The following is a 16,364-nucleotide window of genomic DNA, read 5'->3' as shown; positions in this document are numbered from 1 at the left end:
TTTGCACAGAAATTAGCATATTTTTTACTGTGGACATTGAAAATGATGCATGCGTTTTTCCAAGGGTTAAAGTCATCGGTTAATTTCCACTTTGAAAAGATTTCTGGACATTTTACGCATATTTTCGGACTGTTTTGATCCATATTCCTGTGAAATTGGTTTATCTTTATTTTATTTTGTCATTATTCTTTTTTTTTAAGAGATAAATATGGTCCTTATCAACCTTGACATGGCAATAAAATTCTCATTATTTTGGCAGTTAAAATTTGGGCTGGTTTTTGTTGAAGTGGGCGGGTTTTGGTGAGCTTTTGGGCTGGAAATCGTCAACCTGATCTGGCAAAACTGTCTACAGCGCCATCTAGAGGAAACCAGGCAAAAGATGCGCGGGGTCTCCCGACGTCACAGAACCATACAACGTCATCACCGGGCGACAACTGCGGAGTAAACAAGCCTGAAAACACACATCTCGTTCAGAATTTAAAAAGATAGGAAATCGAGATTAAATATGCCTAAAGTGGTGTCTCGGAGTGTGGTGTGTTCGGACACCCGTGACAGAGAGGAGTATGATGATGGGGAGAAACCCTTGCATGTGTATTACTGCTTGTGTGGCCAGATGGTGCTTGTTCTGGGTGAGTAACGTTAACGTTAGCCCAAAATTCAACAGTTATGATTTGATTGATCGTCCAGTAATTCACTGTTTACATTCAGCGAACAGTCCCCAGCTATCAACCTAATGAAAGTTTAAGAAATCGTCGTGTTTCCAGTGTTTAATATGGTTTCACCCCTTGTTTACTTAACTGCGACACGATAAAATTAAACGCTTGAGGAGTGTGGATATATTACAGGATTATAACAGGAGCTTACTAGATTCGTCCTGCAGTGTGTTTAGACCCGAAGTGCAGGTTTGGTGGTGTTTCGTTTATGAACGAATCATCTTAAAATTATTGCAAGTATGAGATGTTTTGTTTGCACTTGTTCATGCCTTTATGACCAGCAGTGACTCATTCATAAAGAAAGTCACTTGTGGCCAACTGCTGGCGTAAAAGCGTTAACAGTGTGACCTGCTGAAAGGGTCACTGAAAGAATCTTTTAAAACTTATTTTTTAGCTTGATAAAAGTTATTTGACAAGAAAGGCAGATGACAGTTGAGGAAAACGATGATAGATTTGCTTTGATGCTTATAATGCATGAACAATCTTTCTGTAGTATTACAGATGTAAACAGGTTTTTAAGACGAAATTACTCTCTCTTTTTATTCAGTAAATAATTAAATGACTTAATAAAGACACTACTGCTACTGCTGTAACTATGTGACCCGTTGAAAGGGTCACTGGAAGAATTGAACTGATTCAGATGATTGTCATCAGTGGTTTGAATCAAATCCTTAACACTGTTCAGATTTGTCCTCTAACCTCACGGTGTTCTCCTCACACATGTGTCTGCACCTGCACTCATGGGAATGTGTGAACAGGGAAACGCTTTTAGAGCAGGCGGACTGATATTTCACACAACAGGGCTTTGTCCCACTCAGCCTCACTTATGTTGTGAATATTGTAGGATAGGTGTTATTTTATACGTCTGGCGCTTAAATGTGTTGTCCTCTACTTTAGACTGTGGACGTGATATGAGATGCTCAGTTTTTTTGAGCATCCCAAAGCACAGGAGCATCTGTGTCCACCTGAGACCTGTTCAAGGGTCTGTCTAAATGTCAAGCTCCTGCATTAAGCACATAGACACTTGGTTTAAAATAAGTATTAGTTTACGGTTTAGTCTAGTGGTTAAGATCTAATCTGGCAACCAAAATATTGTATTTTAAAACCCCATCAAGGGGTAATTACCACCATTGCACTTTATTCAGAACTTATTTAGGGCTTGTCCCTGTAAAAACTATTTCAAACTCTGTCTCTTTTATTACAGTATTTAAACAATAAATACTGTTTTGGTGCTGTTTAATGTGAAGTGACAGATCGCTGTAGCTCCTTAGTTCAAAAGAAGCGGCAGTGCGAAATGCATGTGAACTGATGATCTCCTCCACTTTAATACCAGTTTTAGCACAAAATAAACATGCATAAACATCCGAAGGTATGTCAACTTACCAAAATCTGTATCCTGTCTCCTGTAATTGTTCAGTGTTTCAGGCATGCAAAGAGCTTAATATAACAGCTTGTAAACAATGTCACGTAACGTCACATTTACCTCAGAAAAAACTGATTCGGTGACCATAAACTGTTAGTCAGCTAGAAAAATTAACTCTTGAGAGGAGCATTTTGCTAAATATATGAAACATATAACATATTCTTTATAATTTTTACTGTTCTTCAATGTTTAATTTAAGTAAATCTGTCAGCCTTCATTTAAATGTTTATATTTCAAAAACAAATCGTAGTAGAAAGATAATTATGTAATTGTAACTTTATTATTATAAAAACTTAATTTAGTGTTTGTATACAAATCTGTTAATTTTAATTAATAACCTTCAATATTATAGTAATGTAGTACCAACTGACTCTCATGTATTTTTTACAGCATTAGTTAGAAATTGTGAATAAGAATCGAATTGAAATTGTGAAATTTGTGTCAAAACTCGGCCTTAGTAACTGTATTGCATTGCTTTATATTAATGTGTAATCTAGTCATACTTTTCTTGTTACATTTTTTAATAATATGTGACCCTGGACCACAAAACCAGTCATAAGATAAAATTTTACAAAACTGAGATTTATACATCATATGAAAGCTCAATAAATAAGATTTCTATTGATGCATAGTTTGTTAGGATAGAACAATATTTGACCGAGATACATCTATTTGAAAATCAGGAATCTGAGGGTGCAAAAAAATCAAAATACTGAGAAAATCACCTTTAAAGTTGTCCAAATTAGGTTCTTAACAATGCATTTTACAAATCAAAAATTACATTTTGATATATTTACAGTAGGAATTTTACAATAAATCTTCATGGAACATGATCTTTACCTAATTTCCTAATGATTTTTGGCATAAAAGAAAAATCAAAAATTTTGACCCATGCAATGTATTCTTGGCTATTGCTACAAATATACCCCAGCGACTTAAGACTGGTTTTGTGGTCCAGGGCCACATATATTAAGGCGAGACACTGCAGGTGAATAGAGTAAAAAAGGAACTAATAGTTATCACCTTACTTGCCCAGGTGTTTGATTACATTGATAATTGCAAACATTTTTTTGTATTACAAGTTTTCTAAACTGTTAGGTTTAAATATGCAAATAATCCATTATTTAATGAAATATGCACTAATTTGCATACATTTCTAGTACAGAAATCTAAACACTGGAGTCAGGTCAGTTCGAAATTATTGTTTAAATTTTTTGGCATATTAGAATCACGTTTTTACAGAGGTGATTTTAGGTATCTTATTTTGTTACTCCATAATTCAGAAAAAACTTTGAGCAGTCAGAAAACCATGTATTTTTACCCTTTTTGGGGGGGGAGTAAAATGTTGTATAAAATCAAGCTAATTGTATATGAACAAATCCCTCTGTAAAAACCTTCAGGATATAGACAGGAAGAAAAATTTGGTCAAGTTTGGTGTGTGTAAGTGCTACTGAAGTGGAGATTTATGGCTCAGTGTAAGAGAAAAAACTAATTTTTAAATTTGACAGGTGCATAAAAAACTGCATTTTTGGCTGCAGTGTCTCCCCTTAATAATATAATACATTAAATTATGCGTTAGTTGTTGTTATATATATTAATCTCGCTGCATGAGATTTCTGAGGGGAAAATCAATTCGAGATTTACAGCGACGTCATGAATTACTTTACGTCATGATAACCTGTTTTTCCTTGTGATCACTACCTTTTCTAGTTGTATGCTTCTTCACCTCAGCAAGAGTGTGATAATGAGAAATAACACATTTAGTTGAAATATAACGAGAAGCTAGGTATAATTATCATGATGTGTTTCTGCTTTTCATTCATATGGTGTTATTCATATGATTTGCTTCTAAAAATGAAATTAGTGTGACTAAACTCATTATCTGTGGTATTTATTTTCATTATAATGTTAGGAAAGTAAATGCCATGAAGTTGAATCAAACCTGCATGACTTTCTTTCTTCTGTGAAACTTTTTGTCCTGAACAGTGGAAGTAGTGGTCATCAAAACCATTTTGTTTCCAGCATTCATTAAATATCTTGAGAGTGAATAAATGATGACGGTATTGTTGGGTGAAATGTCCCCTTTAAAATGTCTATTCATAGCTACATAATAGTGAATTTTAACTAAATGTAACTTAGAATTCAGTACAGCTTTGTTTACAATCAATACAGACTAAAATTGCTGACATCTGAATGTTCTAGACAAGATCTATGGGGCAAGGTCAGTGAGATCATACTGGTCAATAGGGCATCACCTTCTTGTTTTACAAGAGTTGGCTTTGTCTGTTGGCTCTGTGGTGTGTGTGTGATTTGTGTGAGAAGTAAAGAGAGAGATAATTAAGCTTTTGTGTTCTTTTTTTAGACTGTCAGATAGAGAAACTACCCATGAGACCACGGGACAAAGCCAGAGTGATTGATGGAGCAAAACACGCCCACAAGTTCTGCAATGTGGAGGAAGATGAGCCTGTGTACTTGAAAAGGTGTGTGTGTCTGTACGTTGTGTTGAAGTGGTGCATTGAGACATTGATTAAGATTCTCTAACCATTGTATGTCTCTGTGCAGGTCAGAGGGCATCGAAAGACAGTATCGCAAAAAATGTGGGAAGTAAGTAAGCACGTATACTCATTTCACAGTGTCTCACAATGCACACGGCTTGCAGACTGTTCCATACACTATTGTTCAAAAGTTTGGTTTATTAAAGGAAACCCCAGGTATTAAGACTTGTATGGCTTAATATAACAAAAACAATGTTTCTTACTGAAATATGTACTGTCGTGGCCAAAAGTTTTGAGAATTACATAAATATTGGAAATTGGAAAAGTTGCTGCTTAAGTTGTTATAATGGCAATTTGCATATACTCCAGAATGTTATGAAGAGTGATCAGATGAATTGCATAGTCCTTCTTTGCCATGAAAATTAACTTAATCCTGAAAAAAACTTTCCACTGCATTTCATTGCTGTCATTAAAGGACCTGCTGAGATCATTTCAGTAATCGTCTTGTTAACTCAGGTGAGAATGTTGACGAGCACAAGGCTGGAGATCATTATGTCAGGCTGATTGGGTTAGAATGGCAGACTTGACATGTTAAAAGGAGGGTGATGCTTCAAATCATTGTTCTTCCATTGTTAACCATGGTGACCTGCAAAGAAACATGTGCAGCCATCATTGCTTTGCATAAAAATGGCTTCACAGGCAAGGATATTGTGGCTACTAAGATTGCACCTAAATCAACAATTTATAGGATCATCAAGAACTTCAAGGAAAGAGGTTCAATTCTTGTTAAGAAGGCTTCAGGGCGTCCACGAAAGTCCAGCAAGCACCAGGATCGTCTCCTATAGAGGATTCAGCTGCGGGATCGGAGTGCCACCAGTGCAGAGCTTGCTCAGGAATGGCAGCAGGCAGGTGTGAGCGCATCTGCACGCACAGTGAGGCCAAGACTTTTGGAAGATGGCCTGGTGTCAAGAAGGGCAGCAACTTCTTCCAGCAATCCAACAACAGTTTGGTGAAGAACAATGCATTTTCCAGCACGATGGAGCACCGTGCCATAAGGCAAAAGTGATAACTAAGTGGCTCGGGGACCAAAACGTTGAAATTTTGGGTCCATGGCCTGGAAACTCCCCAGATCTTAATCCCATTGAGAACTTGTGGTCAATCCTCAAGAGGCGGGTGGCCCAGAAGTTGATTGAGAGCATGCCCAGTCGAATTGCAGGTCCTGAAAAAGAAGGGCCAACACTGTAAATACTGACTCTTTGCATAAATGTCATGTAATTGTTGATAAAAGCCTTTGAAACGTATGAAGTACTTGTAATTATATTTCAGTACATCACAGAAACAACTGAAACAAAGATCTAAAAGCAGTTTAGCAGCAACCTTTGTGAAAACTAATATTTGTGTCATTCTCAAAACTTTTGGCCACGACTGTAGAAAAAAACATTGTTACATTGTTTTATTCATATTTTGAACTATGATGGGCGCCATTATTTCAATGATGTGAAATGGCTGCTAGCGCTACCTGTGCTATTTTTACTACAACACAACTCAGAGAATAAAATACTGATACGATGATCACAGCTACTAAAAGAGTTTACAGGTTGCGATGGATATAAGCGTAGGCTTAAACCAAATGCCGTAGCATCATTTTTTCCCACAAGGAGTCTAAGCGCCCCCCAGATATCGAGTGAAATCTGCACTGAGAAACTCCTTCAGTGGCTGCGGCGTCATGACAAGCGTTGGCATGTTTACATCCTGCCAGTGTTGCATCTAGCGTTTTTTGTCTCTGCCATTTGTAAGCTCTTTCAGTAGCTGTGGTCTACTAAAAGCCTCAAAGGCATCAGGGCTAAAGTGAAGAGAACAAAAACATGGGTCTTTAGGAAGTTTTATTCGTCCACAGGCATCTTTCCATTCTTTTCTCCTCTTCTTATCACTAAGAAAGCAGTGAAAACTTATATGTCTTCCAGTGTTAATTTCATTGATGACTAATTTTCATCAAGAACATTTTTTCACAGATGAAAATGAGATGATAACAGAACAAAAACTGTTTTTGAATGACAAAAACTGTGATGAAAATCTATTGACATTTTCGTTAACAATTTGGGAAGAGATTCATTCAGAACGAATCTGCTCTGTGGTTAGGAGGTTAGATGCGTACATCTGAACTGTTTCATAGGCAGCCTATTGATCTAATCGGCAGGAAATAAACTTGCATACACTTGCTGCACATCTCATAAAACATTCAAAAATGTCCATATCTGGGAGTAAGAGAAAAGCAGACATATGGATAAATTTGACGACGCAAAAGAAAACTCAATTTGGTCCGGACACCGAAGCAGTGCCTCTCACACAGCACACGAGTACTCTTTCGCATCTCAGGAACGGAGATATACACACAAAATGATGCTGAATTGTCTGGTTTTATGAGTATTCATGAGTAAACACTTTCGGTTACGTCTTGAACATAAATAGTAGGGAGAATATTGAATGCGTATCAGTACCCTGCATCTGTGCATTTGGTTTTTAAGGGACAGCAGCCTAATTTGGTTGCTATCGTCTGTGGCATTTATGTTAATCAAGCAACAAAAGAAAGACTGAAAATCACTCACTGCTCTTGACTGAATCACTTTAGTAGCCCTTATAAAGATGAACCTAAATTTATTTATATACATAAATATGTCTGCTTGAAAGAACGAAAAATGTGGTAAGCAAGAATGCATAATTAGCCTATATAACCATTGGTATTTCATTGAATGGAAGACCATGTTCTTGCTTTTTTATGAGAGGTAGTTTCATTTAATTTTATTATAAAGGCATGTTGCATGTCACAGCAGTTAAATCTTTGTCTATAATGATAAAAAAAAAATTAATATCAAACCTACACAATGTGATTTTAGAGAAATGCTTAATGAATGCATTACACTGTAACTAAACCCATTAAATTTTAGCCAATTAAAATCTTATGATATTTAGTCGACTAAAACTAAAAAACATTCAGTTGACTAAAATGACTAAAACTAAATGGCATTTTAGTCAAAAGACTATGACAAAGACTAAATCAAAATTTGCTGTCAAAATTAACACTGATCGATTCTCTTGTTGCCCTTAGACTGAAAATGACAACCAAAAGCCACACAATGTGGCATTGTATCAGTATTTTATTTTCCGAGTTGTGTTGCAGTAAAAATAGCAACAAGTAGCGCTAGTAGCTCACGGAGTGCAACTACTTCACGTAAGTGAAAAAATGGTACCCCCCATTATCTAAAATTTGTATAAAACGATATGGATTTTTAAAAATAATGTAAATCTTTCTTGTTTTTTTCTTTACTGCATGTTTTAGTAAGAAATATAATTCATGTTATATTAAGCCATAGAAGCCTAAATACATGGGGCTCCATTTAATTGTCATAAAATTGCTCAAAAGTAACAGTAAAGATATTGAAAATGCAAAAAGAAACTTTTTTATATTTAAGTGAGATTCCTAAAACATTGAACATCTATAATAATAGTAAATGTTTGCACCAAATCAGCATATTAGAATGATTTGTGAATAATCATGCGACACTAAAGAAAATTAAATGTTGCAGCACAGAATTAAAGAAAAAAAAATCTTAAAATAGAATATGTTTTTAAAATTGTAGTAATATAATTCTTTTAAATTGTAATGGTTCACAATATTTCTGTTTTACTGTCATTTTTTTAAATATAAATGCAGCCTTGGTGAGCATAGGAGGCTTCTTTTAAAATAATCATTTATCTTACGACAGCAAACTTTTGAACAGTTGTGTAATAAAACGATTGAATCAATATTCCATGTTCATTATTTATTTATTTGGTAAGTAGGTTTGTAATAAGCTGTATAATGTAGTCATAAATAATCGGCTTCAGGATGATACATAACCTTAGCCTTGCAATTTATCACTCATTCATGAAAACCGTGGTCTTTTCCAGTCATATTATCTCCTGTCCATAAATAAGCATTCACAACAGTCAGTCCCAAGCTTCCCGTGTCGCCATGACGACGGTCATGCTGTGCCTGAGAGGTTGACGTCAAGGCTTAGGGAATGATTAGAGCAGAGGCAGTGTGCTTGTAAAATGTGCTAATTATGTGTGATCTCAGCATTTTTAGCAAGTTTGATTACTTTCTGAGTCAGCTGATCTGACTATTCCCATAAATCAACACTGAAAGTGTCTCAACGTTGAGAAATTGTGTTTTTTGAGTTTTTTAATCTGTTTGTGTGTGTTTTGTGTAGGTGTGGTTTGCTCTTGTTTTATCAGCATCAGATGAAAAGCACTCCAGCAACGTTTATTGTAGATGGTGCGCTGGTGAAGTTTGGCCAGGGATTTGGCAACACGAGCGTATACAGCCAGAAACAAGAGACACCAAAGAAAGTCAGGGTAAGAAACCACGTTTTTATTTGAAAAAATGTGAGAGAATTGCAACAAGTCAACAAGTTTGTGTAATATCTGACCACAAAACCATTAGGTCATAAGGGTCAAAAAACTGAATAAATAAGCTTTCCATTGACAGAAAGCTATAATTAGGACAAATATAGTCCTAATTATAAAATAATTTGGTCAATATTTGGCCAGATACAACTATACTCTTAAAAATAAAAGTGCCTTGCGATGCCATAGAAGAACTTTTTGGTCTAAATTGTTCCATAAAGAACCTTTAACATTTGAAGGTATCAAAAAGGTAAGAAAGAGATGGTTCTTTAAAGAACATTTGACTGAATGGTTCTTTGTGGAACAAAAAATGGCTCTTCTATGGCATCGCTGTGAAGAACCTTTTAAAGCACCTTTATTTTTAGGAGTGTATATGAAAATCTGAAATCTCAAGGGTGTAAAAAATCTAAATATTGAGAAAATCTCCTTTAAAGTTGTCCAAATTAAGTTCTTATCAATGCATATTACTAATCAAAAATCAAGTTTTGATATATTTACGGTAGGACATTTACAAAATATCTTTATGGAACATGATGTTTACTTAATATCCTAATGATTTTTGGCATAAAAGAAAAATCAATCATTTTGACCCATTCAATGTATTTCTTGCTATTGCTACAAATACACCCGCGCAACTTAAGACTGGTTTTGTAATCCAGGGTCACTTATGCATTTGTATGCATTGTAGGTTATGATGACGAAACGCACCAAAGACATGGGCAAGTTCAGCTCTGTAACGGTTTCAACGATCGATGAAGAAGAGGAAGAGATTGAAGCGGTGAGTTGAAGTTCATCAGCTGCCCATCAGGCCTGACTCATCCCTTACATCATCTCTCTTTGTTGAAGAGCTGTGATTGATTGTGATTGGTTTATCCTACAGCGGGAGGTGGCGGATTCTTATGCCCAGAATGCCAAAGTGATTGAGAAACAGCTGGAGAGGAAAGGAATGAGCAAGAGACGACTTCAGGAACTGGTAAGAGTACACACACAGGAAGATGAAAGAAAAGGCAATGTGCATCCATGCTTGAGGCAGATTGAAACTTTAATATAGTCTGCACAGCTAATGAATTTAGAGTTAAAGATGACAGAGACCCCTCACACACATGCAAACACACACTCACCCTTAATCTTATTTACCTTGGCAGCTCTTTAAAGTGGGTTGGTTAAGCAGCTGAAGGCTTGTATTTGATTATCTTAAAACGTGTGGAGATAAGCACACACAAGTTCTTGAGTCACACTGTAAACACACATACCCCCCCACACACACACACATTCTGAAGCCAGGTCATGAACATAGATTGAGGCCTTTTTCGCCTGTTAATAAAGGGATAGTTCACCCAAAAATTTTAATTCTGTCATAAATTACTTATCCTCATGTTGTTCCAAACCCGTAAGAACTTGGTTCATCCTCTGAACACATATTGAGATACTTCTGATGAAATCCGAGAGCTTTCTGACCCTCCGTAGACAGTAAGGGTCCTTCCACGTTCCAATATGTTGCTGGAATAAAGTCATTATTTTTGTTTTTTTTGCACACAAAAAGTATTCTCATAGCTTTATAAAATTACGGTTAAACCACTTATGTCACATGGAATATTTTGTAAATGTTCTTGGTACCTTTTTGGAACTTTGCTGTCTATGGAGGGCCAGAGAGCTCTTAGATTTCATCAAAAGCGTCTTCATTTGTGTTCTGCAAATGAACAATTTTTTATAAACGCATACTGGTAAAAGTGGCTAAGCAACAGTGTTGTAAACTAAGATCCCTGTTAACTGCATACACTTTTGACTAATGATTAGAGAACTATTAATAACACACAACTAATTATTTAATTTAACTGGGTAAATAAACCAACTGTAAACGGCTATAAACAGAAGTCAGAGACGCTGAAGATGAATGCAAAAAGGAGAAAATACTGTAGCAGGCAAAGCAAGGTCACTGTTTACGATACACAAAATATTGGAAGAAAATCCTTAATACTGAATTGGGGGTTTATATGAATGTATCTCTGAAGGGAACTGACTGTCTTCAGAAAAGTTTAGATGGTATTTTCTTTTCATCTTACGTCCATATGATGCACATTAATGTAGTTTTTAAAAGCAGTGCTGCTTTGTTTAGAGCAGTAACCAAGAATTTGCATTCTCATTCAGCCAGTTTGCTGTTTTTGTTTTGTGTGATTATGTTTTATGTAGCATAATTTCACAAAGCTAAGGTCAGACCATTCTGTTTTTACTTTACATTTTGAAATTATACAATCTAATTTACATCAAAAAGTGCTCAAGCTACATGTTGCATGTTTGTTTAGTTCATGATTAAAATGCAGTGGTTCTGCAACTGTTTTATGTTTTCTGATTTATATGAAGGCACAGTCAGGGAAGAAAAACATGATAAACCATGAAACCGCCAGAATCCTAAAAAAGAAAATGTGATACAGATTTTTGGTCAAACATCCCAGCACTATATATACTATATAGACTGAACTTGAAAGAAGTGCCCTATGTTCATTAAAGCTTATTTTTTGATTTGATGAAAAACACAGCTGAAAAAGAGTTTAAACAGCATTTATTTGAAATAGAATATCTGTTATCCATACTGTCATTTTTGATCAATTTAGTGTGTTCTTGCTAAATGATGTTTTTTCTTTAAATCTTATAGATTTATAGAATTCTGAAGGATTATGTGACACTGAAGAGACACTTTGCCATCACAAGAATAAATTACATTTTCATTTACATACACTACCAGACAAATGTTTTGAATAGTAAGATTTGTACTGATTTTTCTGCTCTTCTCTCTTCTTTCTCTTCTCAATTTTGAAATGGTTTTACTATTTAAAATAACTGTTTTCTATTTGAATATATTTTAAAATGTAATTTATTTCTGTGACTTCACAGCTGAATTTTTAGCATCATTACTCCAGTAACATAATCCTTCAGAAATCATTCTAATATTCTGATTTGCTTCTCAAAAACATTTTTTGAGAAGCAAGTTTTTTTCAGGTTTTCTTTGATGAATAGAAAGTTCAGAAGAACAGCATTTATCTGAAATAGAAATCTTTTGTAACATTGTAAGTGTCTTTGTCATCACTTTTAATCAATTTAAAGCACCCTTGCTAAATAAAAGTATTAATTTCTATAGGTTCTTTCCAAAAAATATATACTGACTCTAAGCTTTTGAATGGTATAGTGTATAATGTTACAAAAGCGTTTTATTTCAGATTAATGCTGATCTTTCTATTCATCAAAGAATCCTAAAAGATGTACTCAACTGTTTTTAATATTAATAATAATAATAATAAATGTTTCTTGAAAAGCAAATCAGCATATTAGAATGATTTGTGAAGGATCATGCAACACTGAAGACTGGAGTAATGATGCTGAAAATTTAGCTTTAATCACAGGAATAAATTACATTTTAAAATATATTCAAATAGAAACCAGTTATTTTGAATAGTACAAATATTTCAAAATTTTACTGTTTTGCTGTGCTTTGGATCAAATAAATGCAGGCTTGGTGAGAAGAAGAGACTTCTTTAAAAACATTACAAATCTTACCGTTCAAAAACTTTTGACTCGTAGTGTACATCTATAAAAAATAATGTTTTTTTTTTTCTATAAAATATTATACAAAAGTCTTTTTACATAGTAGTACTATTTGTCAAAAAACCTTGTGGGTATATGGGCTGCAGGGGGTGGGCAGGGGACTTCCCTGTTCCTATTTAGCTTGAAACACTGCTGCGCAGACACACAAAACCCATAAATCAAGTCCATTTGAGCTGTAGAACTTCACTCTGGGAATTTCTGGACATGATACTAAAACTGCAGCTGAGAGGAATCAAGTGAGTTTTGCAGTCTAGGCAAGAGTAAGACTGCGGGAGATGCTGAGTTTCTTTTTGCAGTTAGTTTAAGTTATTGCACACACCAAGAAAACTCTCACAAAGACTCTGCTAATGTGATTTGTACATGAATAAGATTCTTTTTAGGAAAAATAAATTACAGTTGCTTATAATACTGTGTAAATATGTGAATATGTATCAGTGACTGACTTAAATGATAATGTAGGATTGATTTGAATGGATTCAGACTGATTTCAATTGTAATCTGAACGCTGTTTCTCTTCACACAGGCGGAGCTTGAGGCGAAGAAAGCCAAGATGAAGGGAACTCTCATTGACAACCAGTTCAAATGAAGATAGTGTGTAAATGAGAGAGACACAGCAAATGAATGAGTTCTCTGCTGGAGAGAGTGTATATTTGTGCAGTTGTGTGTATGAAGGGTGGACTTTTTTTTTTTTACATCACTTTTTCATCTTTTTTATTACAGATTTATTTAAATGTTTGAATGGTAAAAATAATGTTCAAGCTCTTTTTCATTAAATAAAAAACAATTGAATTTTATGATGTAACCTCTCACAATCTTTTTTGTCTTGTATTAGATACAGAGATTGTGGGACTGTGGGACTACTGTGTCTGTGTAATATTTGCAGCAGGGTTTTTATGTACCTGTCCTTCAACCCAGCATGTGTCATGGTCATATTCACACATCTTCAGTTCAGTTGTTCTGAGCAAGATTGATCAAGCAAATTACTGGACAAAACCTCTTAGAGAACCTCTGAAGAGTGATGATGTGCACCTGCAGGAAGAAACTGTGTGTATTTGTACAGCAAGGCCAGTGTTTCTCAGTCCTGTGCGGTCCGTGATTAATGATCAGATTCTGGATCAGTGAACAGTACATGAGCATTACTTCACACCTGCACAAACCCCAGTGAGACATTGTACCTGCACAGGTGCAGTTAATCGCCCCTCATGCTGGTCAGGCATCTTACCAGGCCGTCTGTAATGAACCAGTTGAGGACTCAGCCGCTTCTGACATAGGACTAGATTAGGATGATTTTTGCTAAATATACAGTCAAGCCCGAAATGATTCATACCCCTGGCAAATTCTGACTTAGTTATTTTATTTAACCAGCAAGTTTTTTTTTGACCGGAAATGACAAAGGTTTCTCCCAAAAAAGATAAGACGATGTACAAGAGGTATCATTGTGAAAAAAAATATTTCTCAGCTTTTATTTACATTTGAACAAAAAGTGGCATGTCCAAAATTATTCATACCCTTTGCAAACTGTAACAGTCTGTGGGAAAATCCAAAGTTCTATACCATTCCAAATAGTCCAAGCTGTTCTAAAGCATCCTAATTACCCTGATTCATTGGGAACAGCTGTTTTAATCAACTCAACAGGTGAAAAACAGAAGCTCTCTGCTGTTGGTTTGTGGACAGTCATGGCTAAGACAAAAGAGCTCACTGCGCATTGTGGCTGCTCACAAGTCAGGAAAGGGCTATAAGACCATATCTAAATGTTTTGAATTTCCAGTGGCTACAGTGCAATATATTTTTTAAAAATACAAGACGTTCCGCACTGTGAAAAATCTCAGAGGACGTGGTCGGAAGCTAAAAGTGACACCTGTGCTGGCCAGGAGGATAGTGAGAGAGGTAAAGAAAAAAAAAAGAATCCAAGGATCACCACCAAGGCCATCCTGATGAATCTGGGCTCTGCTGGTGGCAACATCTCAAGGCAGGCAGTCCAACGGACACTGCACACCGCTGGGTTCCACGGACGCAGACCAAGGAGGACACCACTTCTCCAGATAAGGCACACAAAAGCTCGCTTGGCCTTTGCAAATGCTCATCTGGACAAAGAAGAAGACTTCTGGTTTTCTGTTTTATGGTCAGATGAAACAAAAATTTAATTGTTTGGCCACAATGATGTAGCCTTCATTTGACGTAAAAAAGGAGAAAGCTTCAGCCCTAAGAACACCATCCCCACTGTCAAACGTGGTGGCAACCTAATGTTTTGGGGGTGTTTTTCAGCCGGTGGACCAGGGAACCTAATCACAGTAAACAGCACCATGAAAAAGGAGCAATACATCAAAATTCTCAACAACAACATCAGGCAGTCTGCAGGGAAACTTGGCCTTGGGCACCAGTGGACATTTCAGCACGACAACGACCCAAAACACAAAGCAAAAGTGGTGAAGAAATGGTTAGCAGACAAAAAGAGTCCTGACTTAAATCCAATTGAGAATCTGTGGAGGGAGCTAAAGACCAGGGTGATGGCAAGGAGACCCTCCAACCTGAAAGAGTTGGAGCTCATTGCTAAAGATGAACGGGCAAAAATACCAGTGGAGACATGCAAAAAGCTGGTCAGCAATTATAGAAAGTGTTTGATTGTTGTAATAGACAATAAAGGCTTTTCTATTGATTATTGAGAAGGGTATGAATAATTTTTGACATGCCACTTTTTGTTCAAATGTAAATAAAAGATGAATAATATTTTTTTCCACAATAATGCCTCTTGTACATCATCTTATTATCTTCTGGGAGACGTCTGTGTCATTTCTAATAAAAAAAAAAAAACTTGCTGGTTGAATAAAAGTAACTTTAAGTCAGAATTTGCCAGGGGTATGAATAATTTCGGGCTTGACTGTATATACACTAAATAGTATAATCGGTTTGGATAATAAAATGAAGGATTGTCATCTGTAGGGTTAGACACTACATAGAAATCTTTGTCTTTTTAGTGTAGCAGTAATACAAGAACATCAGTGGTAATTATGTTTAATGTGTTGTAAATAGGACAAAGAACAGATGCAAATGAAAGTTTGTTTTTAAATGTCTTCATTAGACGCTTGTTAAAACTTCTGTCCTGCAATTATAGATGCTATTTTTGGGAAAAGGTCATGTTTTGGTGGTATAATGAGAAAAATTAGGCATGCAGTCCTGCTGTGAATGCCTTACTGAAGAATAAATTGTTCATTTTAGGTGAGAAATGTGTTAAATTTTATAAATTGTGGTTAACAGAATTACAAACAGGTTGCTGAGGATTTTACTCCTCTAACAGAGTTAATGGTGGTGAACAGATTTTCTGCAGCTGCATACTTGACCGTTTTTTCAACTTCAGACATTTTATAAGGTAAGATGAGGTAAGATGCCCATTGGGGCAAGATGACACCTACCCCCCTTTCATTTTTCTCTTCATCATAGACAGCGTAAAATCTCATCTCATCTCATCTCAGCTCTTTTGATGAATGCCTTGTCATTTTATCTGAATATCAAGATTTGTGAGATTTAGTCAGTGGAACCTTAAGGTTAATTGATGTAATTTTGAAAAAATAGTCTCCAGAAAATGGTAATCTTTGTCATTTTATTGTGTTATGCATCAGAGTTTTTAATGTATATTTATTAATGAGGGATTTGTGGACACATCAATGTTTTTAGATTTGTGGAGTAAAA

General features: G+C 35.6%; 1 protein-coding gene across 1 annotated transcript; it reads left to right on the top strand.

Annotated features, from left to right (window-relative positions):
* Positions 1 to 430: 430 nt before the first annotated feature.
* steep1 (STING1 ER exit protein 1) lies at positions 431 to 13,471 on the top strand. Its single transcript, XM_073841360.1, has 7 exons — positions 431 to 629; positions 4,499 to 4,616; positions 4,699 to 4,740; positions 8,882 to 9,026; positions 9,766 to 9,855; positions 9,958 to 10,050; positions 13,201 to 13,471. The coding sequence occupies exons 1-7, from the start codon at positions 506 to 508 to the stop codon at positions 13,261 to 13,263; spliced, it is 675 nt and encodes a 224-aa protein (XP_073697461.1). The 5' UTR covers positions 431 to 505; the 3' UTR covers positions 13,264 to 13,471.
* Positions 13,472 to 16,364: the final 2,893 nt, after the last annotated feature.

The sequence above is a fragment of the Garra rufa genome, chromosome 5, assembly GCF_049309525.1.
Source record: "Garra rufa chromosome 5, GarRuf1.0, whole genome shotgun sequence".
Taxonomy (NCBI): Eukaryota; Metazoa; Chordata; class Actinopteri; order Cypriniformes; family Cyprinidae; genus Garra; species Garra rufa.
The sequence above is the reverse complement of the archived record's forward strand: the minus strand, read 5'-3'. Positions and strand labels throughout refer to the sequence as shown.

Coding starts and splice junctions, on each gene's coding strand:
- steep1 (XM_073841360.1), top strand. CDS start 506: ATGCCTAAAGTGGTGTCTCGGAGTGTGGTGTGTTCGGACACCCGTGAC. Junction 4,741..8,881: donor TATCGCAAAAAATGTGGGAA/GTAAGTAAGCAC, acceptor TGTTTTGTGTAG/GTGTGGTTTGCTCTTGTTTT. Junction 9,856..9,957: donor AAGAGGAAGAGATTGAAGCG/GTGAGTTGAAGT, acceptor TTTATCCTACAG/CGGGAGGTGGCGGATTCTTA.